The 27,232-nt window shown below is 39.0% G+C and overlaps 1 protein-coding gene across 9 annotated transcripts in view; it reads right to left on the reverse strand.

Moving 5' to 3' along the window:
- Window positions 1-27,232, reverse strand: part of CADPS (calcium dependent secretion activator) — a 488,130-nt gene that overhangs the window by 119,891 nt on the left and 341,007 nt on the right. For 8 of the 9 annotated variants that reach the window (XM_058288916.2, XM_058288912.2, XM_058288909.2 and 5 more), the window contains exons 12-14: window positions 18,583-18,719; window positions 15,047-15,234; window positions 403-504 (exon numbers count right to left, since the gene is read on the reverse strand). In XM_058288916.2, coding sequence (XP_058144899.1) covers window positions 403-504; window positions 15,047-15,234; window positions 18,583-18,719 — 427 coding nt within the window. Of the gene's footprint in view, window positions 1-402; window positions 505-12,862; window positions 13,022-15,046; window positions 15,235-18,582; window positions 18,720-27,232 lie in introns of all 9 variants that reach the window. The other variant, XM_058288911.2, reaches the window with a different exon arrangement.

The following is a 27,232-nucleotide window of genomic DNA, read 5'->3' on the forward strand; positions in this document are numbered from 1 at the left end:
TCATTGTTTTATTCAGGAAGTGTGAAGGCACTTCAAATTAACTTTTTTTTTTTTTAAGGTACCAGGGATTGAACCAGGGGCCTTGTATGTGGGAAAGCCGGCCGTTCCACTGCTTGAGCCACATCTGCGCCCCTTGGAATGAATTTTTTATAAGAGATTGAAGACCGGAGTCAGTTTACATAAGGAAGATTTTCTTTTTTTAGTGGAAATAAAACAAATATAAGCGTCTAAAGTCTGCTGGCTATCACTGAGCCCTGCCCCACTGGCTTGCTGTTTCCTTTCAGTTATTTCTAGATGTCCAATGTATCTCTGAGAGATTTACAGTTTTAGAAAAACCAAGCTCTTTGTCTGCCCCCCCCCAGCCTCTACCTCCTCATAAGCCCCGAAACCCCAAATTCTCACCTAAAATGTATAATCTGATTTTCCAACAGAACTCGAAGGCGCTCTTTGATTTCTTCAAAGCGTTCCTTTTCCTCAACAGTCACAGTTCCAATTCCATCGGGCCTGAAAGAAGACATGCCATGAAGTGACGGGAACCCCATATGCCGACACCATCAAATCAAGTCTCTAGCAGGAGGAAACTGTCCATTTTAGAAGAAATAACCACAGTGATCGACATGGCCTTAGGAGTTGCCCCATGATTCAGTGCTGGCTGCCTACTTGCAGGCCGGGTTTTTCAAATTAAAATTTTTTTGTTAGGGAAAACGTTTTATAGATATTTTCAGAACTGTAGGTCGTTTACTGTGGTAAAATAGACAACCTGGTGGCATGCAGGTTAAATCCAGCTCCCAGACTTGTTCTGTTTGGCTTGCATCTTCTTAAAAAAATCCAGATTAGCTGCCAACATTTTTAAAAATAGGAATGTTTTAAAATACAAATCTGATTTCTGATTTCTCTTAAGAATTTGGAAGAGCTGGCATCAATTTGACTAGAGCCGACTAACATCATTTTCCTTCACCAGGTAGGCACTCACCTGGCCCCCATCTCTAATTTGTGTTGCCTGTCTCTCTCATATGCATTTGGGTTTGTGGCTCTTGAATTATGAACGCAAATTACTATAAAAACCAGGTGCCTTTGGAGAGTATGACTTGTCCAGTGTTAAACATTCTTAAATGGCTCAATTTCCAATATATAATTAGAGATACTCAGATTAATTTAAGCACTCCTTATAGTCACTAAAGAACAAATGCTTGTTATTCAATCTATGTGCTCATTGTAATAAAAAGAAGAACCCTGGCATAAATCAGTGAATTTCAGTTTAATCACAGTATTCCCATGTTTTGGAGTTTGCCATGGGTTCATACATATTTCCTCTATATGTTATGGGTCCTTTAGGTTGAAAAGATAAAGGGGGGCTGCATATTTATAGCCCAAATTAATCTGTGCCAAATCAGAAGCAGGGTAATCTGACCCATTCAAAGACTTCCGCTTCCCAGATCCCGTGGTGACTTGTTTTGACTACTGGCTGAGTCAGTTTGCAGATTGGTGCGTCACCATGAAACTTTTATTGGAACATTTTTCAGTTTGCAAATGCAAGTCATCTTGAGACCAAACAAATGGTCTTATTTATAGGCCTTCTCAAGGATCCAGCATAAGTTGGGAAATATCCTGTATACTAGACCAGTCTGACTGCACAAAAGCCTTGGCAAATGTTTGCAATGTACCTCCTGTTTGCGGTTAATTGGTCAGCTTCCCTTCTTTTTAAATAATATTACTAATATTCTACTACAGAACTATTGTGACTAGTAATGGAAGAAATTGTAGCACTGAGGTAGAGAAACTGGCCACAATAGTTGCTGAGGGCAAGGAGAGTGAAGAAGAGATGTGATGTCGGGGTATTTTTGGGACTTTGAGTTGTCCTAGATGATATTGCAGTGTCAGATGCAGGACTTTATATATCCTGCCTTAACCCACTGAATGTACTAGGGGAGAATGTGAACTACAGGGTAAACTGTTACCTATATGGTGCAGCAGTGCTCCAAAATGTGTTCACTGAGTGCAATGAGTGTGCCACAATGATGGAGGAGGTTGTTGTTGTGGGAGGAGTGGGGGAAACACTTTTATTTTTTGTTGTTGATGTGGGAGGAGTATATAGGAACCTCTTATATTTTTTAATGTAACATTTTTTTGTGATTATATCTTCAAAAAAATACAATTTACAAAAATGATGGGGTCGGGGGGTGGGCAGTGGGGTATATGGAAACCGCTTATGTTTTTTAATGTTTTTTAATGTAACGTTCTTTGTCATCTATTAACTTTAATTTTAAAAGTGTAAAACAAACAAACAGAAAATGCCCTGTTGGATAAATGGGAAAATTTTGCTCCCTCCCACTTTGTGGAAGACAACCAACAATAACAAAATCCTGTACTGTCCATTCTTTTACACTCCCCTGAACTTAAAGGAAGAAAACAAGTAAATTGGTAAATATCAAGTAGGTTGTTGGAATCTAGGAATGTGTCCTTATTTTCAAAATTTCCAGCAAAATTTCAAATGTTAATTTACCAAGTTGATTTAAACACACACAAATTTTTTTTTTTTTAAAGAAAACCTGGTATGTCCAGAATCTGTAGTTAAATTTCAAGACCAATTCATTGGCCCTTACCAAACACATGTGGCACTTTCTTTAGTAACTTCTCATGTTTCTGTTATGATCTACCACTTCCTTTAGCTCTGGCTTCTGCATTTTGTGTACGTAGAATTCAGCTTGCTGATTACACTGAATGCACATTTTATATGATTGGCATGTGTGTGCACAATTGGGAAAAGGGAGACGTTTTAAGCATTTTGTTTCTTAATCCAGAGAAAAATGGCATTAAATATAATTTACAATTCAGGGATGGGATTATAGATCACAAGGAAAGGCATGGCAGCCATTTATCATGAACAGACTAGAGATGTTTGTGACCATTAGGAGATAGGGCTCTCTGTGAATAAAATAATTCATACCTTACCAAAGAAGCCTTTTAAAGGTTTCACTTAGAAGGCAGTTTTTGGATTGAATGCATTTGAGATGATAAAAACAGGTCGTCTTACTGAGTATTGAGTATGTGTCTAGCCTTCTAAGTTAATCCTCACCACAAAAGGTATTATTATAGACAGAGAACTTGATCATGTTCTTTTCATTTGTGCTGATGAGTCACATTTGTAATTATTAAAGGTATCAGATGGCAACTTCCGCTTCCCCAATTACCTCTCCTTGGACTATTTTCTGAACATTGTTAATTTCACTACTTAAAAAAAGTAAATGAATAAAAATTCTATTTGCAGTCTCTTTCTAAATTTGCTTCTTAATCGCCTATGTGAGTGTGAACAGTTTTATTTGAAAATAAATGAAACAAACTAACCTTATTAAGTCTGCAAGGTACGTAGTACAGAGTTCATTAACAAAAAAGAGGTGATAAAACAAATCACGATTTTGACATTGAATGTAAATTTGTTTGTAATTGCTAGAATTCCTCTGAAATGGTACTGGTAACAAAGGATGCTATTTTACAAACTGAGAAAGAGACATGCAAAAATAAGGTAATTTTTCAAAGATCACAGGTAATAATTACATTAGTTAAAAAGCAAATATCCTTTTTTGTTCCTTTCACAAAATTGATTGTTTTTGAAAACAGTCCAACATCAATTTCTTTCCTGTTGGCCCCTATAATTTCTCAATATTAATTGTGCAAGTTTAGACTGATCTCTATGAAGCCGCTCACTGAAACATCCTGGCAAAATACTTTGGGGGGCACCATTCTCCACAGAAACAATAACATTTTTTTCTAGATGGTTCTCAAATTTGACTTTGCTTAGAATCACCTGAAGGACTTGTGACAACCCAGGTAGCTGGGGCTGTCTGCAGGGTTTCTGATTCAGTGGGTCTGAGGGAGCAGGCCTGAGCGTCTGCATTTTTAACAAGTTATCAGGGGCTGCTGCTGCTGCTGGTCCAGGAGCCACGCTCTGAGAGCCTCTGCTCTAGAGCAAGACAGTATTTGGTGAGTGGCTCTTCCGGTGCCTGGAAAATCATATTTGGTTCAGAGTTCCCACTTTCCCTTGGAGTAGAGTGCATCTGGAACTGGAAATCTGCAAAATGTCCACAGTCCACTTATTGAGCCACCTATCCCTTCCCCAAGTGGCATCTGCGCTGTGCTTCCAAGGTGCTCCTCTGAGCGGTGCTGGTTGCAAAATAAATGCTGTCTCTCAGAAGCCATTGGTTTTTCATCTGGAAACATCTGGGGGTGATTCTATAATGTCATAAAACTGGCTCTGCATCTTGTTCCTTTCTCAATACTCCTAACACGTAAAGAGCTACAAAGAATGAGAGATATAGCTGGATTTAAAACTGCTGGCTAGATAATTCCAGCTCAGCTGTGCCTTTCCTGGGAGTCCTTGTCGAGGAACCTTAATCCCTTGCCCTCCAGTGTCCTGACCAGTGCACTTTATGCTCCTGTTTTTGTTTTTGTCTTCTGAGCACCCATTACTCCTTCCTAACAGCCCCCAAATTTCCTTTGGATGGATCACTTCAGCCACATGGTGGGAACTGGTGGAAGTGGCTGGCGAGTCAATCCAGGCACTTGCCCTCCTGCTCTTATGCTGAGGAGCTTCCTGGAGACCAGTTGCTTCCTGTCATGGCACTGTCCATCTAAGCTGGACTGTGACCTCAGCTCACCAACTGGGCGCTCTCTTCTGGAACTTTTACACTGAATAAATGATGTGAAGATGGAAGACACAGGTGGAATTTGCTCATCTGCTCGGCTGTGCCCTGACCTGACTGTCCTCATGGGCCCGTAGTTGTCCATCTTTGGCTGCACCTTAGACCCATGTGAGAAAGCTCTGATTCAACTGGTCTTCAACAGGGCCCAGATAGTGCCATTTTTTCCTTCCCAGGTTATTCTGAAATGCAGATGAATGTTGAAAAACACTGACTTGGTCCTGTTTTCTAGTATTCTGTAGCTGCCTTGATTTCAGCCTTAGCCTCCCTTGCTTTGAGGCTCCCAGCATCATCTCCATAAACTCCCTTTGGCTTCTATTATCCAGTTCCTTTATGAACTTACACCAAACTGATGTAGGTTCACAAAGCACATAAGCACATAGCCCCCCCACTATTCCACCTCCCCCCTCTCCCCAATTTTAATAGAGGCATTGACACCTTTGAATCTAGTTTTAGAAACATGTACATAAAGACAGGGAAATGTGGCCCCCGGTCTCTGGTTCCATCTAACTGCACACTGGCTAACAACTCACTTCTTGTATATCATGATCCCACAAACTTGAGACAATATGCAGGTCAAGTGCAGCATTTATGGAGCTCTGCTGAAAACTGGAAGCTCTCCCACCTGCAGGCCATCACTGCAGCCAGAAGTGTGTCTGTCCGGCTGCAGCAGACTGTATTGCTTCTGACATAGGGGGCATCTCTGGAATCCACCTTTCAAGTTTTTGGCAAACCATTTTCTCACTGTCCTTCACAAAGCTGACATTTTCAGCAGCATGATAGGAAAGATGTCATGTCGGCTGCTCTTCAAGTTCTTGTCACAGTGGTTAGCACCAGTTCTGTCATCTTCATTCTCCTCACCATCTCCCATCTTGAGCCATGTCACAAATAATAATACATCTAGAATTCTTTTTTTTTTTTTTTCAGATGAAAACTACCACAACCCAATTTCTCATCCTCTGAGTTACTAGTTGTGAAAATGGTTCTCCCTTTTCCCAGTGCTTCTGAACTAGTGCTTATTAATTACTGTCCATTGTAGGATTAATGCAATATGATTAAGTCCTGGGCTTTTCATGTGAAACATTCTATTTTGATATTTGAAATTAAGTGTGAACAATCAAGTCAAAGAATTCAAGCTGCAATGTGTTTTTGTGACATGAATTTACCTCTTTGGGGTCTTTAAATTGTTGCTACACACCCAGTAAGCACGCAGATTCCTAGCATTTAATTATCCTGCTAGCATGGTTCTCCACATTATGTTGAAAGCTGGGCCACAAAACCCCAATTTGAAAGGTAAGATGTCTTTTCAAGAAGGTCAGGTTGCTAATTTAATTCTAAGCTTACAATGATTGATGTGCTCCAATATTGCATCTATTTGGTGATTAAATGCAAAATCCAGGTGTAAAAAGAAACGTACGGATTCAACAAAAGAGGAAAGAGTATCTGGCTTGCCTTCCTGCACACAGTCAGATCTAAGCCTCCAATCACTACCCATAAGGATAAAACTCCAGCTGAAGAGGGAATATACTTTCATATCCAAATGCAAATGTCCACATATGCTGGTGCAGGCACTGTAAACATGATATATTCTTTCTCTCCAAATGGATGTTTGCCTGCAGACCACATTATGGATCTATGAAAATGTCCTTAAACAAGCATGATAACTGAATCCTCCTTGCTTCTAAATTGTTCCAGCTGAGAAACATGGGTGGGACAGAATATCTTAGTAGATGTTTCTTGTAATGTTCCCAAGTAGAACATTTGGACCAAACCCCTTCACTTAACCTCTGACTTCTTTTTTCTTTCTTTTTTTTTTAAATTGACTTCTCCTGGCAAATCTTTTTCCTTGCAAGTTTTAGAAAGCCTGAATTTAATCCTAGCAAGGAATGTTTTCCTTTGTCTCTTTCAAGTGGGCTAATAACTACAAATTCAAGATAGCTCTAAAGCATTATCCTCTGAAAAGGAGTCATCCCTGCTTGCTTGTCTTGATGGTTTGTATAATCTCTGAGTTAATTATAAATTATAACTAGGGCTCTCACATCCCATGGTCACTGCTTCAGTATGAAAACCCAACTTCACCCTTTCCCTCTCCTCTCCCTCCAGCTTATGCCCTTTTCTAATTATGCCCTGATGCCCTCGGGAACAGACACGCTGCTAAAACAAATATATCAAAAGTGTTTGTTTCACAAAGAGTAAGATACGAAGCAACAACACACAGTTTCTACAACATCATAAATGGGCATTGCAGCTTCTATTAATGAATTTCAAAAGGAGGCTTGATTTGCTTATGATTTTCCTTAGTATGTACTTATAACCCAAAAATAGCAGGTGTCATTCACTCTCTTATAAGGATGGGAGTAGATGAAGAGGATCTCACTACTGAATGGTCACAAAAAATATGATATTATTGGCACAAGGACGTTAGTCAAAGTGGCTCAGACTCAGTCCAGGTACTGAATGAAGCAAGGACTCAACAAATGATTAGAGAAATTATGTAAAATGTATGCATGGTAAAAAAGCACTTTTCCCCCGCCCACAATAGGATCAGTTTCCAAAACTGGCAGAGAGACTTTTCTCTTTGTGGAATAAGAAGAGATGAGTTTCCCTCTTTCTAGACAAATATAGGCAATTAGGCATTAGATTCTACCATGAAGACCTATATATAAACTTTTGAGCAATCATACCAGTAATGTATGTGGCTACTTAGTATCTGAAAATACTTTCTTTTAGAGGAAGCCAGCTTTATATCAATATTGTCAAATGCTTCAAAAAGAAAATGAATTAATTCTAATAATGGTTTGATTTCTACATCTGGTTCAAAGAATCAAAGTAAATTTATCAAATATTCAAAATGTTATATTGAGAATTCTAATGTAAATTTAGTTAGAAAGTTAATATTGGTGATAAAATTATTGTCTCAGTAATAAAATAAATTAAAAAACATAATGTAAATTAAAGACCTTGGTTAGTAACAACGTGAAAATATGTTTTTGCACTAGTGAATTCAATGACCAGGGGATGAGGACACACAGTTGAAAATTTAGAAGGAAAAATGTACATTTCTTGATGGTTTGTCTTGGGCCAGAAATATTGCAACAATGGGATAGATAATTCAGCACATTTCAAAAGGTTTCATATCTGGGCTGAAAAATCTGCTGTTCTTATCAGGCAAGTTTCCTTCAGGGGTAAAAGATTGGAGACAAGCTCTAAAGGGCACTTCTTAGAAATCTGGGATGCTTACTTTTCAAACATGTTTGGACTTATTTTCTGCTCTCTCCTATAAGCACTTCCTATTAGATAAAGCTGGTTCTTTATAGAATTTAGTGAGCATGACTCAGCCATATGCAAGGCCAAAACCTGCTCAGAGCGGGAAGGCCCAGCAACGACGCCCACAAGTCTGATGACGCCTCGGTCAGTGTGTAACGGGAAACCAAGGATGTGTGGGCCACTGCCATTTCCCAGCACAGTTGCCTGCTATATAAAGTGCTGGACTTAGAATGCCGTAAATCAGAGCTAGCCCTGCCATGCAGTTTTGTTTTCTTTTTCTCTTTGGGGGAGGGAAAGATAAAAAGCAACAGGCACAATTCATGTGTGCAGGGGGCAAGAGAGAGGGAGAAGTGAGGCAAGATTGGACCAAAAGGGAAAAACACGTGCAAAAATTGCTCATTTACTTCTAAGAAGTCATTCACAAAAAAAGAAATAAAAGAGACCAGTTTGGGGAATGGATTGAGGGTGGACCCAACATGGGAGGCAAGGACACTGTTAAAAAGATGGTTGCAGCAGTCCAGAGGAGAGAAGACAGACCCTGAAACTATGGTAGTGGCAATGAAATGAATGGACTTGAGAGATACTTAAGAGCATTGACAGAACACGGTGATTGGGCAGGTGATAGGCTGAGGGAGAAGGAGTCAAGGGTGGCTGCCCTTGACTCTGCCTTGAGCAAGTGGATGGATAGAACCATTCACTGACTTGGGGTCTTTGGTGAAGGAGTAGAGCAGAAAAGTGAATGCTGTTTGGCTGTTCGCTCAAATCCTAACCCACAGGGATCACACGGTGTTTGCATATAGGCAGTACCTTGGCTCAAACACATCTCCCAAAAGAGGCCATGGATGTATTTTCAGAGATTTTTAGGATCCGTGCCCTCTTACATCTGCTTGCAGGCTCATTAGTCTATGCAGCTTACTTTGGATTGGGGCGGTTGGCATTATGGATTTGTTAATTGCTGATACAATGTACTTTCTACACAGGCCATATGTGAAGAGTGGCACTGGCATTCAAGAAATGTTAAATAATAATGTAAATGAGAAAAATTTCCAATCCCAATAATAAAAGGATCCAAGGAACATTGACGCAACTTGCGATCATCGGAGCTGTCTGATTGCCTTGTCACTGTGGGACAGTGACCAAAGAGATGTTAATGTAAATGTCATCTAGAAAGAATACTAAAAATATTATGGTGAAAATTAAGTACTGCAACCTTAGGAGCTGATTTAAAAATTAGAAGATATAGCAATTTACATCTGTGGATTTTATGATCGCCAAATACAACCAGCTGAACATACTTACATTTTCCGTTTCTTTCCTTCTTCCTTTTCAGGAAAATGAGTTCAATTTTAAAGAGCTGTTCCAAACGAATGTTCCCTAAATCAATGGTTCTCAAAGACTTTGCTACTTATTTGAAACACTCAAGGAGATTTTTAATTTGTGATGCTTAGGCCACATCCCAGATTAATGTAATTAGAACTAATTGCAGGTGGGGTCCAAGCATCAGCATTTTTTATGCTCCCCAAGTGATTCCAATGTGCAGCCAAGTTTGACAACTAAAGCCCTAAATAAGGGTGATGGGAAGACCAAATGCCTTAGAAGCACCTGGGGAGAAGCTATTAACGTGCAGATGACTGTGCTCCATCTAAGACTCATTGGATCAAATTATTTGAGGATAGGACCTAGTACTCTACATTTTAATGAACTCCCCAGATGATTTATATGCACACTAGAGTATGAGGACCACAAACTGAAAGTCACTGGTGGCACCTGTTGTGCCTTTAGACCCAGGATAAAGGAATCAAATAAAAATTCCAAGTAAAAAGGAGAAATTTCAGCCCATCACGTGGGAATTTGGTTTAAAACAGGGTTTCTTGACCTTTGCCCTATTGACATTTTGAACTGGATAATTCTTTGTGGCAGGGAATTGTCCTGTGCAGAGTAGGATGTTTAGCATTATCTCTGGCCTCTACCCACTAGATCATAATAGCATCACCCTTTGCCAGTTGTGACAACCAAAAATGTCTCCAGACATTGCCAAAATGTTCCCTCGAGGGTGCAGTTTCCCCAGTTGAGAAACACTGATCTAAACGAGCCAAACATGTAGATGGTTCCATAACTTCCAGTGCTTGGAATTATCTTCCCAATTGACGAGATGTGTCTACATTTGAGTAGACTGGTTTGGATTCATGCAGGTACAGTTTTTCATGGAGATGTGGCGTAGGCGTCCATGCAGATGGAAGGAACTCAGTCATTAGCTTCTGAGCAGTCACTATTGTATTCAGCTGCAGCAGAGCAAGTTCCTGCCTCTACCTTTAGGGCTGCTGAATTAATAATAATCATGTTCAGTAATTTTTTGCCTAAATTGAAGCTGGTTGTAGGATGATGTAGGGAATGGACTCTATTATTCAGTTAAATACAGACCGACGGTAATTTGCTTACATGAGTCATGATTTCCTTCTTAATCTGGGTCAATAAGTATATATCTCCATATGCATATGGTGGTCATGTTATTGGAAAAAAAGCTAGGAAAATAGTTTTCCCAGTATCAATTAGTGTTCCAAGGAGGCTCTCCCCTTAGTGATTTAAATTTCCCTATAGACTCTGGCTTTCTCCCCACTGTCCAAATTACCAGGTGAATCAAATTGATTTGGGGCATCTTCAGGCCCAAAATGGTCACTTCTTTAATTAATTCAGGTAATAACTGTAGCATCTCTTCTGGAAATGTTGAAATGCAAATCATATGGCGATATTTGGCATCTTCCATCATATACAAGAGCATATCCTGGGCAGGCAGCCGGGCAGAGTGGTTATAAATGCAAGCTCCAAAGTCAGAATATATAGGTTTGAATAAAGCCCAGCTACTTATTTGATGTGGGTTTCAGGCAAGAGACTGATTTATATTAGCCTTAAGCTCCTCAGCTGTTGGATGAGGGTAAAAATGGCACTTATCACAGAGGGATACAATAAGGTTTAAATGGGACAATATATGAAAACAGTAGGTCATGCAGGGTATGGCATACAGCAAGCGCTTACTAAATCATTAGCAATTACTCTTATTTTAATTGAACCTTATTTATGAAACTCGAAAACGGGCTATTTCATTTTTTTAATGTAACTCATAAAAGAGAATTTTAGATGTTGAAGGAATAATAAAAATGCGATGAGTCAATCTGTTCATTTTACAGATGAGAAAAATGAGTCATAAAGAGGAAATATGATACTCTGAGGTTTATGCAGAACAAGCTTTAACAGTCAGGTCTTCAGAATTTAAGTACAGTGTTGATTTAATGAAAAGAGGGGGAACTTTGAACTCAGAATATCTTGGGTTGCCACTTAGTATTGCAGTCATTCAATTTCTTCATGTGCAAAATGGATGCAAAATTAGCTAACGTGGAAATGCTATATCTAAAGAGATAAATGTTTGAAAGCACTTTGTAAAGTGTAAGATGCTATAAAACTGATACTTAATATTATGATTTCTTTTTCATGACAAAAAATGCAATGCAAGTGTAAGTCCTGGAACACAAAAGCCTCTCAAAGTAACCATTCAAGATTCTTTTGGATAGTTTTTCGTGGCATGGGAAATGGGTCAGGCTCTAGTGAGTGCTGCCTTTTAACAGTGGTCATTTGCTCTCTGCGCCTCTTGGATGCTGATCGCCCAGGTTCCTACAGCAGCACCTTGGACAGCACCCACGAGGCTTCCTCTCTGATAGCCTGTACTTCTGTCCTTCAGGCACACACAACCGTCCCTGAACTTTTTGACTGAGTGGAAGCTACGGTTTCCTTGCAGTCTGACTCTCACAGCAAAAGGCAAACAGAAAGTCCACTTCACCTCCATCCTTACAATACAGTGCAGGCTCAGGAGAGGGGCGGCCGTGACTATTGAACCTGCATGCATGGAGGGGCGGTCTGCTGCATTCTCTGGGAAGTGAAAGTTGGCATTTTTATTTGATCTACAAGTGAACTGTTTATATTTCAGGGCTTAGAAGTTGTCCAGTAGATAAATTCATACCGAAGCATAAAGCATACATGCTTGTAAACCTTGTGTGGCTTGCCAGGGCCAGGGTCAGAATAGCAGTTTCAAAATCACAAAAATACAACTTCAAAGTGTCAGTGTTAATTTGGGGAATGGGGAGGCGGGGGGAGGATAAAGAAGGACACAAGGATGACACTGGCAATAATAATCAAAACCAGTTTAAAAGGGGGGAAAGCCCCCAATTTGTCATATTGTCCATTCACAGAGAGAGCATCCCGAAAGGACCCAGGAAACAGGACAGAATAAACATAATTTTAGAATTTAAATTTCCTTAAAGGTGACCTCATTATATAAGTGCATCTGCTAAGAGTCATTAATTTAGTGATAGGTTTCATTTTGTGTCTTCAATAGAAATCACTATATGCAGATGGATTTCTTTTGCAGATGAATGTGGAAATGAACGGGGGGGGGGGTTGCTGAGAACTGATGGAGCTACTATAAATGTATAGGCCCATCTTATGCCAACCCATTTTACTTGCTCCTTAAACATAATTTCAAATTTATAAAGCATGGCTGTTTATTATGAACGACTTGGTAAGGTACCAGGCCCTAACTAGATGCCACCGAAAAAGCAATCTGATTCACGATTCTGTTTACATATTGCTCAATTAGTCTTTTCAATATGAACATGTTTTAAAAGTCACTAAACACCTGATTCAAACTACTTGGTCCCAATACTCAGTATTTTTGCCCATTGCTAAGATTGTTTTAAGTGTACCTTTAAAAAAACCTTAAAGGAACAGAGACCTCATGAATACACAAGATTTGCTGTTTTCTAGGGTGGAAGTGGTGGCATGGACGAGGGATGGGGAAAAGATTCAGCCATTACCAAATAGTAGCCAATGCACATATAACCTCTTACCTTTTGGGCTCTGGATTTGCCTGGATTTTGGAATCTTTCCTTTTTTTGGATTCCTTTTTGGCATCTTTTTTAGCCTCTTGTTCAGATGGGGAGGGAGGTTTGTTCCCTTCTGGGTCTGTATTTGGTGGCAGCCCACTAAAGTACACATGCATTTGTTGACTTTGGAGAGGGGGTGGTCGCACGGGGCATGCACAGGGTGTGACCAGCCATAGTAGAATCAAGGGCACCCATACATGCACAAACAAAAGAAAGAAAAAGAAGGATGCATCAACAAGCAAGAGCAAATGCATTCAAATGAAAATAATAAGCAAAAAAAAAAAAAAAAAAAAGATGCAAACTTGCATAAGGAAAATCAGAACTGAAAAGAAAATAAGAAATCCAAAACTGTTTCCATGACAAGATGTATAAACCTAACTGTGAATCAAGTGGCAGTCTTACAATATGAAATCCAGACAATGTGTATCATAATTCATGATGATGTTTACCAGGGAGTTTACAAAAACACTTCATTATTTTATAACACTTTCTTATTCAGTAACATATGTAGAATACAGCGTGACAACCCAGAGAATATAATGCAACTTCTCTCCCTCTCTTTCTCTTTAAAGAATTCAGTCCAAGAGGCTGTAACAGATAGTCATCAAAGTGTACACATTTTAAAAAAGGAGAATTATGCACAGATACCCCCCAGGTATCAGTTTTCATGAGTATATTTTATGCAAATGAAAGGTCCTATGCTGGGCTAGCAAATCTAGGAACAATGGGAGGTGATGGTAACCTTGTTGCCTGTTAAATATTCAAACCTACAATGCTATTGTTATCCAGCTCTAAATGTTGAAGTTGCATTTCATAAAACCTACCAGCACTGGAGAGAGGGAAAAAAGCAAAGAACAAATTCCACAGGTATGTCACAGTTGTGCAACTTGCAAAGACGAAGACAACTGACCATTTTGATTTAAAATAAGTGTAGCTAATTCTGGATCCTGCCACATATGATTTCCCAAAGCATCAACTTTTTCATCTGAGGCTGGGTTTTTGAAGCCATCTCGTTTTCCCTGAGTGTGCCTCCTCTGGCTGTGCTTGGGATGCCCTGGGATAATGTAGGCTTGACATTATACTAATTTGCAGCTATGTACAGTGGGACAGTAAACTGGCTGTGGCAGTGTGGAAATGTATTCCCTGGTTCCAGAGCCAAATGGCAATGTTCTTAAATTATTTGCTGCTTTGCATTATTCAGAATATGGATCTTTTCCTCCAGGAAATGGGCAAGGTCTAGAGAAAAGAATACTGAGTATGGAGTCAGGAGACTTGCCGTCCAGATCTTGTCTATAGAATATATAAAATGAGGAGGTTGGATTAGACTGTGCACTCTGAAGTTCTTCCAAGCCCTGTGGTTAAATGATAAGTGTTAGCATCACCTTTGCTTTCCAGATTCATTGAGCTTGTTTTAGCTCTTGAGATGTGCTTGGCTCCCTCCCTCTGCAGGGCCTTAGTCTTGAAGCGCCCAACACCTACACACGCTTCAGTTCTTATCCCAAGCATCGCTTTCTCAGAGGCGCTCTCCGACCTACTCCACCCCATCTGAATAATGTTCCTTTGTTAAATGTTATCATGGAACTTGATTCCCTTTCCTCAGAACACTCATGTGGTCTCTGGTTTTGCTCACTGTGTATGCTGAATTCCTATCAGAGTGCCTTTACTTAGTAAATCATCATTAAATGTTTCTGGAAGGAATGAATAATGACAACAAGAAAAGCAAATATTAATTAAGTCCTTGCCATGTTCCAGGTACTGTGCTAAGCCCTTTATGTCCTCTTATATTCTCTCACCAACACCATGAAGACAGTATCATCATGTCCATTTTAAGAAAACAGTGGCCCCAAGGGTTGAATTACCATCTACGGTCATCGCTAGTAAATAGAAGGGCCATGACATGAACCCAGATTGGCGTAACTTCCAAGACTATGCTGGAAGTCCCTTTGGTCATTTCTTTCAAGTCTCTTGAAGGAGAGAAAGCTAAGCTAGATAGATCTTGGTGTTTGTTCCTCTGGTGTGTGTGTGTGTGTGTGTGTACATACTACTGAGGGAATGTGGATGGACAGAGTTAGGGATGCTCCTAAAAGCAGGACCAGTTATATCATTGCCAGTGCATTTTTTTGGAAATGCCTTCACATGCATGCTCACCTGTTCCCATGGACGTGTGATGCACAGAAGGCAAAGCTATAGTGAAGGAGTGTGGGGTCAATCATGGCGCCGTTTTCTGCCCGTTCAAGCAAGTCTCTGAGGTAGCAGAGATGTCGGTGACACCCTCGGACTCCGTTTCGGGCGCAATATTCGTCTAGTACAAACACCTGGCCAGGACTGAACCAGCCCTGTTTGGGGAATAAAGAAGACTTTGTTTTCCAGAGAGCTGCTAGAATTGGGGGTAGCTGAGGCAGGGGATTAAAAAACAGCCATAGCTGAATGCTCACTCAGTGCCAGTAACTGTACTAAACACGTTATGGTTATTACCTGGTTTAATCCTCACAGCAGTCCTAGGAGGTAGGTATTGTTATCTCTGTTTTATGGATGGGAAAATTGATCTCAGGGAGGACATGGAATTTACCCAGTGTCCCAGAGGAAGAAAGTGGTGGAGTGGGGATTAGCGGACAGCATGATTCTAGAAATAGAGTTACCCAAAGCTCTAACACTGAACGACATATCTTAAAAGGGTATTTGTGGGTGGGGGGCAAAGTTTTGCCCTGAATTGCTATTGTGCTTTACACTTGACAAGGGACTTTGAATCGAGTCCTACAGCAACCATGTGGAGTCGACAGGGCAGATTTATCTTCATAGACGAGGACATGCATATCACAGCTGTTAAGTAACTCTCACAGATCATACAAACCAAAGGCAGGACTCCAACCCAGTTCTGTCTTACTTCCTCTGTTTCTCCTATACTCTGGAGCCTTAAGAAATATTGGGCTTGGTATAAATACATGTCAGGACTTCATAATTACTTCTGCTTTGGAAGAAATTCTTTTTTACTTTAAAGAAAGTATAAACGATAACTCTCCAAAGATAATAGCATGACTTAGGGTTCAAGTCATGGAACAGATATCATTCCATTAAACTGAGAGGAGCTGCTCTTGCCCTAGTTTAGTGTTTTGTTTTATTTTTCTCCTGGCAATGATTTGTTTTCTTACAATTTTACTTGCTTTTTGTGGGGCCAGCCCAAATTCTTCTATACAAGAGAACCAGGATGGACTCTCCAATTCAGAGCAGACTGCTCTGCATGATGGGATAGAAATTGCCACCTCCCACATGCACTTAGAATACAGAATGGCCAAATGACTGGCCATTCAAGGTCACCGCTGGACAGAGCCTGCAGTCAAATCATGCCTTTGGTTTCAGTGGCTGTCTGTAGGAAGAAATAAAGCAACGTAGGTGGTACATGGTAAGCTGGAAATTTGGGGCTGTTTTAAATATAAATTTAATACTACTTAGAGGCTCTTCTCTGAGTCATCTTTTGAATATTGCTCCATTTTGGGAGAGAAAAGGCGAAAGGAGAAAGGGACTGGGGGTGCAGGTGCAGGTAGAGGCCACCCAAGGGCACTGGGGGAGGCCTTTGCGACACTCTGCCCTCTTATTAGGGATCTGGGGAAGCTTCAATTGACAACATGCAGCTCAGCGATGCATCCAACGAAAGACGGCATCTTTCCTATTTCAAATTATAAGTTACTGCAGAGGGCGGGAGAGTAGTCGAGGCAGTGGGCTGCCCCTATAGGCAACTTCTTTGCCACCCCATCTGCTACCCCAAATGCTAAATCTTAGAAACAACACTGCTGTGAAAGATTAAAATATATTTTCTACGACTCAGATGACACCAAGTCTTTTGTAGATGCCAAAATAGCTGCTTTGAAAAGAGTTGAAGAAATATCAATTAGGAACTCAGTCGAAGACACAGAAAAATTTATGTATCCCTGCTGGTCGTTCTCCAAAACCAACTGAAAAAAAGATTGTAATAATGAAGAAAATGGAATATATAGAGGCAGGAAATAAGGTTCCTTTAATTTCTGTTATTTTCTGAAATTTGAGGATGGTGATTAATATATATAGGTATACAAATGGAGAAAGAAGTGATTTTATGCTCTTCACAATTTATTTTGGATTTTCTTTATCATATTTTAAAGCATACAAGTACCTAATAGGAAACAGGCTTCAAATTTCTTTTCTCGTTTAATTTTTAGAGGGTGTTTATTAAAACAAAAGAAAAAATTTTAAAATGAAGTCAAAATATCTCAAAAATAATATACCTAAATTTTTTCTCAAGAAAATAGGAATTATACATAAAAGAGAATGATTTAAACTCAGAAGCATATTCTTACAAGTTTCACAAATGCAATTTATAGTTATATGAATAATCATATAATCTAAAGAGCGCATTTGAGAATAATTGCCTTGCAATGCAAGGTAAGCTTTTTTTTTCTTTTTTAAATAAAGTCAGAGTGATGTATTTCTTTCCAATTTGGTAAAAGTCAGATATCTCTAATAGAAGTGACTCTAAACCTGCGATAATCAATGAATCTTTAAAATGATGCAGATTAATAAACTATTCCACATAATTCCTTTTAAAACTGTTGCGTCAATTTACTATTTTTTGTATATATATTTTGGCTTCTAGGAGAGAAAAAAGAATTTGAAATAAAAACAAATCAGAATAGTTTTAGGATATAGCCATGCCATTTCGAATAGAGAGGTTTCTCAATATGTATATGTTACATTAATATCAATAATATGTTAATCTTAGTTAATGATGCGATATTAATATGTATAATATTCCTTTTAATAATACGTAGATAGGGATAATAATATCTAGTCAGGGATGAAAATTTTCCTCTGTTAAAAAGTCATTTCATCCTTTCCCCTCACCTTTCCCACCTATAAATTGGGATTAAAGATATTTACCTCTAAGAAATGAAGTACGGGTTTATGGTTTACAAAAGGAAATAAATTGGGACTTTTTTAGGCTTATGAGTTTAAAGCCAAAAATGTATCTTCAGAACTCCAATAAAGACATAAGAGAAGTCCCTTGAATTTAAAGGACTTAAATCTAGTTTTAAAACTAGGGTGTCAGGAAATGGTAATGCTCCTGCTAGATAGACAGACTTTCAAATGTTTAAAGCACCATAAAAACTTCCCCCAAAGGGTAAAAAAAATGCTCTGTACTTTATGAAGAAAAAAAAGTCAACCCCCCCCCCCCCAAAACAAACCCAATTCAGTTTAAGGCATGAAAAAATGAAGTTTATTTACAAATAATTTTACTCTCTAAAAAATACATAAAAAGGACACGTCCATTAAGAGGTGGGAGTACAGGGCCTTATCTTCTGGGGTTGGGAGGGAGGGGTTCTGAAACTCTAAGCCACCAAGGCAGTTTTTACAAGTTCTTCACAAGCAGGTGCCAAACTCAGTTACCCTCTTGGGAATCTTTCTCATGTAGCAGCTGAAAAGGGGGAAGCTAAGATAGGGAGGCTGGGGAATTGGATCCGTCTCCATCGATAACTCCCTCTCGCTCCGTCTTGTTTCTTTGGTAAGTAAAACTATCTCAGCCCAGGAAATCAAGAACACATTTATAATGGTAAAAGGATTCTCAAAGAGCTTATGACATGAAGGTGGAGAAATATTTTATTTTTTAAAAAGTTCTCATGTTTAAATTGCTGTAGACCAAAGAATATACTTGCCAGGCAAGAATAGGAATCATTAAGTCTGTGATCCAAAGTAAGGCGTTGCACCATCTCAAAGAGGGAAGCGTGGTCAAAGTTACAGGGGTTGGAAGAGATAAATTCATCCATGCCATGTTTTTGAGCTCTATCTGCGTCTGTTCATTTATACATGTGGAGAGAGACACAATTTAGAGAAACACATCACATTTTCTTTGACATTTCAAATACACAGGAATTCACTAGTCATTATGAACGCTAGCTGTTTCCCCGTTGCCTCCCACCAACATCCCCAAGATATTCTTTTTACCTCCCATTGTCAACTTGCATCACTTACTGGTGAGTTTATTGCATTTAGGCAAAAATATATTGGCATCAACATGTTTATCAAATGATCGCAATTCCAGTGCATTTATGTTGTTCTTTAAAAACTAAGCACAAGACCGTAACTTCGCCTGCATTTCACCAAACACTGAAAGCAGATCGGATCTTTGCTTATAAAAGCCTATTTAGCTTTTTATGTTTTTTTTAATAGATTCTGCCATTCCAGTGGTCATGTCTAGAGCAATTTTTCTCTACAATTATTGGGATTGTCTGGAAGAAGTGTTTTGCTGATTTTCAGCAGTGGCAATATTTTTATCCACTCTGCCCAAATCCCCATTGCCAATTTGGTTTCACAGAAGGTTTGAGTCCCCACCCTCCGAAATTAAAAAAAAAATAACAACAAAAATTCTTACTGAAACCTGGAGAATAAGCTAAATGTTAATTTAATTTGTGATAGTCAAGGACATTTCCTTAGAGGGTGCTTACTCAGTCAGCACAGCTTATAAAATAGACAAACAGAAATTTGCTCGGCAAGGGCTATGATCTGCCATTTATTGTGAATTAATAGTCTCAATGTATTCACACTTTTCCTTACAGGGTGAAGGCTGTAGGCAAAACCTCCTAAGGGCTAACTAATTAATCTCAACACGTGTAACTAAAATATAATGATACTCAACCGGCAAAATAACAAAAAATTGCGGCCAAGCACATTCCAAAGAGGTTAGGAGTGAAGGCTCTATAAATTAAAGGGATCATCTTTACTAATCTCCTGAAATGCAAACTATGAAGAAAAGGAATCTTACATCAAATGGAGCGAGATTTTATTATCCTTTGCCTGCAACATTCTACTGAAATACAGGGACCTGCCAGGAACCAGAGATGCTGTCGGAACACAGGGAAAATTGATTCCTGACTTGAGAGGTTGTTTGGATAGTATTTTCATATGTGGCCTCTATCCCATGCAGTTTTTTTTTCCTCCCATGCTTGGGATATGGCTGAAAGATGGGGTTATGGTAGCAGCGTGACGTTAAGACGATTTCTCCTCACATTAGTATTGATTCTGCATATCATTCAAACCTAAATGCATGGCTGCATGTCAGATTTATGCCCTCTTATTGCTAGATTTTAGAAATCTGTCATTTTTCATAGAAGCAGCAAGTGGTCAGTGTTTGAACAAGATTTGTTGTTTATGCCCAAGATGCACAGAAGCAATTGTTTCCAGAAGGCAAGTTGAAGAATGTGTATTTTAACAGCCAAAACGCTCCATTAGGATGAGAAAACACAAGGTTCTGGAAGGGATATTGCATGTGCAGGAATTTTATTAGAGAATCTGAAAGAATGTTCTTTGCTGTGTTAACTGCCTCGGATTTGTCCTCAGCAATGTTAACTGCCTCGGATTTGTCCTCAGCAAAGTTGCTCTTTAGTTTGAGGTTCAGGGCTTCCATTCGGAGGATTCTTTGTGTTTAGTTGTTCGGCCTGCTAACTACATTTTCCCTTTAACTCAGGGCGGCTAGTAAGAGCGGTGAGCAGGCGGCTGGTGTAGGGGGAAAGCCAGCGGCCTGTGTGGTGTGTGTCTTCTTAAACTTGCCCCACTATGGGTCGCCTCTGGCAGAAGGATTCCCACGAAATCCAGTGGCCCCTCTCCATCCCTTCTCATGGATTCTGCCCTCTTAACCTTCATCCTGTCAGGTCACAGTCATATTAAGTCAGGAAAGGTTAAATGTGGGGTACACGCTAACTGCTTATCCTGTTTCAGCCTCACAGAAAGCCTCACCCATCCCTGTTCGCTTGATTTTAACAGAAAGATCAGGCGTTTTGGCTAGCGTCAGCCTCTTGCTCTCAGATTTCTTGGAAGAGCCTGCCAGCTGACAAATCGGCCCGGGCCTTTTTTTTTTCTTTCCAGTTTGGCTCAGCTATTTTATTGCTCTTCAATTATGATGATACAACTGGTCATTTAGCTCAGAGAGAAGAGGGCTCTTTTGTAGTTGTTTAAAAAATGGCGCATATCAAGTCTCCTACTCTGTTAATTTGTGGAATCTTCTTGAAAACTTTGTGGACAAACTACTTGGCCTCGCTGACCACCGAGGAAATGGATCTGCAAAGGCAATTTGGTTCTTAACTGGGGACCTGGATACAGACCCATTTCCCTGATGTTAACCCCTCCCCCAATTAATCAATCACAACGGCTCAATTAATAGGGATTCCCAGTGTTAATTCTTGAGTTAGAGTAAGTCTAAAGAACAATTTTTTTTTTTACATCTTAAAGAAGGCTTACAGAAAGAAATGATTAAAATCAGACAATCTTCCTATTCAGAGAGTAATCTTGTCAAAAGAAAAATTCCTTTCCCCTTCTTTCTTTCTTCCCTGCTTAAACCAGTGACATCAGTCCACATGTAGAAAGAAACTGGCACTGGTTCTGGAAGTCCAGATTCTGATTTGGTCTCCCTTTCTCATTAGCTGTAGGATGGATGCTTACTAAGCTGCTTCTGTCTCGGAGCCTCAGTTTCCTTGTGCGGAAAATGAACTGAACTCTCAGTTCCCTTTTTTTACTGTCATGGACTGTAATTTAATGATCTTTAGGATCTGTTGTCCACTCTGTATATGTGTGGGAATTTCCAGCAAGTAAAACAGGCAGCCCCCGGGTTTTTGCTTGCATAAAATTAGCAATTACTCAGAATTAGGCTCATTATCTTAATGGTTCCAGTAACTCAAAAGGGCTTAAGAAGGTGGCTAGCATCCATGTAATCTTCGAAAATTTCATTGTGCTTGTTATATTCAGAAAAGGAAGGCAGGGAAAAGGATCTGATTTTTAAGCTCCATCTGAGCTGGCATTTTGGTATTTTTTGCTCTGTGCTATATTTCCAGCACCTAGAACAGTGTCTGGCACATGGTAGATACTCAATACGTATTTGTTGAAATAATGAATTTATTTCATCAAATGAAATAAATTCACTCAACAACTGTTTTCTTTTTCTTGATTTTATGGGATGTTGATACACTAAATTCAATGGGAACAGTTTATTTGATGGGAACTAGGATAACAGTTGGTTAAGTGGGTGGGCTTGGGGTGATCACCAAGACTGGATTTGAGGCCAACTCTGCCATTAATAGGTATAAGATGTGAAGCAGGTTGCTTAATGTTCCCGAGCCTCCTTTCCCTCATTTGTAAATTGAGAATAGCGTTCTAGTCTACCATCAGAGGGTTGTCGAGGGGAGCGATGGGAGCTGATGAGAAGTACCTAAAAGTACTTGGGGTGCCTGACACATAGTAAGTGTCAATAAATGTTAGCTAAGAGTAAAAGGGCAGGCTTAGCATTCCGAAGCCAATCTGTCTTATGCTCCCACCAGGGCAGGGTGTCTGCACTTACAGTTGATGTACCGTCCCTTCCTTGCTTCTAAAACCATACCATTTCTAGGAAGCTGGGAGTCCTTCCCAGTCACTCCACTTGAAGCTTCTCCTCTGCCTCTGAACAATCAATTCCTCTGCCTTAACTTCGTGCTTTTGTTGGGTTATGTTCCAACTTCTTTGTTGCCAGGACATGCACATATACTTGAATCCCTTGATAGATAATATGTTCCTTGAGGGCAAGTTTCTGATCTGTTATTTCCCCTGCCACCTCCCAGAGGGGCCAGGTCCTTAGAAGTGTTTATTAACAGACTTACTCTGACACCTCCACCCCAGGAAGCTTCTCATTGGCTTTATTAAAGAGTCACACACATGGGGATTCAGATGGTATCTTGCAAATCTAAAAGTGGGAACATGTGCTCTTAGGGGGAAAAAATTCTTATAGGAGGAAACAGAATTCTAGGTTGCAGGTGTCTTTGGAAACTATTCAGGTTGTCTGCCTGTGTCTCCATACATGTCTAGGGCCATATGCATTACATATGCTGTCTCTTTTAAAATAAAACACTGCAGTGGTCCAGCTGTTCCAAATTCTGTTTCAAAGAACTTGTGGGTGCTTCCCAAGCAACACCATATAGTCATTCTTGCACTGTCCCAGTCTGTTCTTCTACAGTGCTGAACATTAAAAAATAAAGGCTCCCAGTAGCTCCATTTTCCCCTGCACAAACAATGGGAATTTGTTGATTAAAGAAAAAGAAAATTCCAATGCCAATATTTGGGGGGGGGGGGCAAGGGGGAACAGCCCACAGAATAATATGAGAGTCATTTCCTGAATGCAGGGTACTTTGGGAATATTTTCTTCGTTCGTATTTGGCATGTATCAAGAGAATGAAAATGATTTGGAACATTAGGTTGAGCAAAACAGAATTAGTTGGGTAAAGTGGCTATTTAAAACTCCAGTGATGTTTGGATGTTTTGGAAGGAGCATACCAATATTCTTTTTCATTAACATATGTTTTTTTTTTTTTTTTAATCCAGAATTAACCGCAATTTAAGAACTGAATTCAAACTCTTCCTTTTAGAGACCTGGCTGAGCTGGTCCTAAGTGCTAAGTTTCAAATGTTCTGAAAATGAGCCATGTGATTTCATAGGCTCTGTATAAGCTGAGGTAGTTTGTGCAGCCAGGGCATAATTCAACACACTTCCAAACAATGCCATCGGTTTCACTTCTAGGTTTTAACTGCTCAGGGATTTTCATATTCTTTGTAGCATGGCACAAGAGACTGACTTCAAACAAAACTTAGGTGAATAAAGCTGATATTGGTTCCTCAACTACGTTATGGAACTTAAAGCACTATCTATTAAACAGAAGCAGGTTGATAGACTTGTGCAGGGCAGGCAAACTTTCAAATGGAAACTAATCAAATCCTTTACTCCTCGTTTATTTAGAGACGATTTTTATTGGCATTTAAGGAGTGTTGGGAAAACACTTGTTCCTGAAATGATACCCTTATATGGCTCTTATATTCTCATTGAATCTACTTCATTAAAATTTCAGTGATGTAGTCCCTAACTGGCCATCCCTACCATTTATGCTGTTTATGTGTAACTGATCATGTTATTTAGATTCACTTCACGATTGATATTCTTTCCCTATTTCCCTCTCTCACAACTGGAAAGATACATAATATTTTTCATAATCTCTTGTTTCAACAGCTTGTGTATTTATGTGACCTGTCTTCAGACGTAATAATTTTTAGATAGCTTTGTAATAATGTCTATAAAAACATAATTTTCTGGGGGTAATGATATAGCTCTCAAAATTTTATTTTATTGAGATTTTCCTTTTCTTCTAACAGCTAAGGGAATGAAGACAAAAGGTCAAATCTTTCTTTTTATTTGTAACACAAAATTTTGGAATTTTTATGGGCTAAGGAAAAAGGGTCTCTGCTGTTGAATATACTTACAATTGTATTGTTAATAAATTCTCTGGAAGAAGCTCCTCTTTCTAAGAATTCCTTTTATTATAAGCTGGAGGAAGACGCTTTATCCCTGAAGTTTTGAGTGCAGTTATGGCTTTTGCCATTCCTGATGGATGCTAGAGGCCAGAGAATATCTAATATAGCTCCAACGTCACCTGTGAGCCCAAACTGCAAATTAAAAGGTGACTTTGTATTTTTCTTATATGAAAAATGTAGGCTTGTCATATTTGCTTGATGGTGTAAGAGTCAATGTATGGTTTGGACACTAACAAACAATGACAGTAGTCAACCTCATCAGAAGACATGAACCAAAGAAATGACAATGATTGATGGCAGCTGACTGTTTATGAAATTTTTCTAAAAGAGTTTTTCTTGGCATGGTCAAGTGAGCAGAGGATGTTGTGCCCTGCCTGAGCTCTACATAGCAAAGAAAAGACAGACTGGTCCTCCCATACCTGCTTCCACGAGGTGCACAGCAGACCATATAATTGAGAAACAACTTAATTCTTTCATGGTCTCTTCAATTAAACCAAGTTAACAGGCATGGCCAAGAGAGGATGGCTTCTTCCAAAGCTATCAAAGGCCACATGGCATTTTGTAGAAATCTTGAATTTAAAATCACTACTGCAATATGCCCACAGGGGAGAAACACAGTGTTTATTTCAATGTTAATTTTAACAATTCTTTGTAAGACAGTTGCTTTGAGCTAAAAATTGTAATAGACTTTGTCAATGCTCTGAAAACAAATAAATAAATGATTTGTAAATTTCCCTGTTGTAGTTATTCCATTTTCAGTAAATTTACAGAGTACTTGACATTTTTATATTCCCTACAACAGGAGCAACAATATATTTTCTATACTTGACAGTAGTTAATAATGCATTTATTGTCAATCACTATATTACATGAAATACATAACTGCTTCGAGAGTAATATGTTAAATGTGTCTGAAATAGTTTACAGAAAAATGCACCTTCATTTAACATGGCCTATTTAGATGAAATCAGAGTGTTTGAAAAATTTTGGACCTGATTGTGGGGGCCCTATTCTTTTAAAAAATCATTTTCTTTTACAATGAAAAGGAAAGTGATTTACAGTGTGGTTTTGGGTTATGCAAGTTAAGTTAATATTGAATTAATTATTTGAAATCACATTGCTGCAATGTAGCAACTGCAAGTTGACAATACAAGAAGATATAGCAAAGAGCCCATGAGATAAAAATATAGAAAGGAATTGAGGCAAATGACTTTTTGAAATCTTCTAGGAGAGCAATGCCTTGTTGTGCAAATACATGTAAATTCACCCAGAACAGAATTCATTCAATTATCTATTCAACCATCCTTTCTTTTGTTCTTTTTAAAAAATGTATAGGAAAATTCTAAATACCGACTAAGTTCACTTTCTATAGTAAATTTTTAAAATGCCTCATCAGACATTCAAAAAGAAGTAAAGGTAAATCGGGTATCTGCTTGAAGTGGTGAAAAAGTCTGTCTGCTAGCCAGGGGAACATTTATGCAAAGTAAAAGAAATAAGGAAGGTAGAAAGAAAGCAAATTAAAGAAAGAGACAAAAAGAATTAAAAGAAAGGACTATTATTAAATGGCCAGAAAGATGATATGACCTACTTCTTCTAAGTTAGCATCCAGAAATTTCAAATACATATTTGCCTGCTCTCCTGACCAATTTTTCTAGCTCCTTCTTATGTCAAATCTTCCCTTACCACATTTTTGGTACACGTATTTCTATATAAATAAATTGCATACTCTCTTTTATTAGTAACTCTAATAGAGAAGAGAAAGATTTTTCTAAAGTTTGAATGCCTCTTTTTTTTTTCTCGTGAAGGTGTGTTTTAAGAAAATTAATACAACTATAAATGAGGTCAAAAAAGTTATTGTTGTCATTGTTTTCAGGGGAGTAGCAGTGAGATATTTGAGCCCAGAGGTTGAAAAACTCTCTTTGGCATTGTGAGATTGGGAATTTGAAGCTTTTTTTGTGAATAAGCTATGTGGACTCAACCATGTCCTTCCTTTCCTGTTTTTGTGTGTGGTAGCCTGGTACATTATAACTCTCCTTCAAAAATTAAACCTCTATTGGGTCTTACTTTAGAGCACAGCCTCTTGTCAGGTAGAATGAATTTGACAGTGTTCAAATAATGCATCGACTTTATTGATTCAATGAATTTTGCAGTTTCGCGAAGTCTTGCCCAGCTAACCTCTCTGGGTTTCCTAGTCCAGCTTTCTATTTGTTAAGGTATCCGTGGTTACCATACCATTGGCCTGCTGACCACACTAATCTTTGGACCCAGGGAAGGAAAAATAACAACAAGACATTTTCAGAGTGCAAATGATCTGTTTTCAGGCATTAAGCAGTTAGGTAGCTGTGAATTCCATGAAACAAAGGCATTACTTGCCATTTCGTTGTGATGTTAATTAATAATCTTGGAATGCAAAAAATTAGAAGATGTTAATGGTTGGCTTTACTCAGAGGATTATTTGATGCCAATATGAAAGCCAAGGAGAGGAGGCAATTATGCACACATCACATGCATCCTAGTTTCAGTATGGAAGCTTACATTTCAAACCTAAGGTCAAGAAAATAACATGATAAGTTTTACTACATAGTCTAGACATGAAGTTTTGAAGAGGAGAGGGAGGAAGCACATTGCAGGTGTCAGATAATCTAGTCTGATTATCTGAGCTGTGCTAGCTATAGGGGAGCACTTACCCTTCAGTCCAGCTAGAAGTTAGCAGGGTAAGAAGGAACAAACCAGAATAACATAAAGACTAGCAACAAGGCTCAGGAAAGCAGACAGGAGTTCTAACCTAGCAGCTAAAGTTCTTGGGTTCGAGCAAAGATTGAACAAGAGAACTTAAAACAAAACAAAACAAAAACAAAAACCAAACCCCCCCAAACCAACAGTAACCAAAACTCCCTCTAATTGTTGAAGACTGTTCAGGTGGTAGTAAAAGTAGAACAATTCTGAAAAACACCCAACTTTGGGGATCTAGGATGTGATTAACAGT

The sequence above is a fragment of the Dasypus novemcinctus genome, chromosome 26, assembly GCF_030445035.2.
Source record: "Dasypus novemcinctus isolate mDasNov1 chromosome 26, mDasNov1.1.hap2, whole genome shotgun sequence".
NCBI classification, from domain to species: Eukaryota; Metazoa; Chordata; class Mammalia; order Cingulata; family Dasypodidae; genus Dasypus; species Dasypus novemcinctus.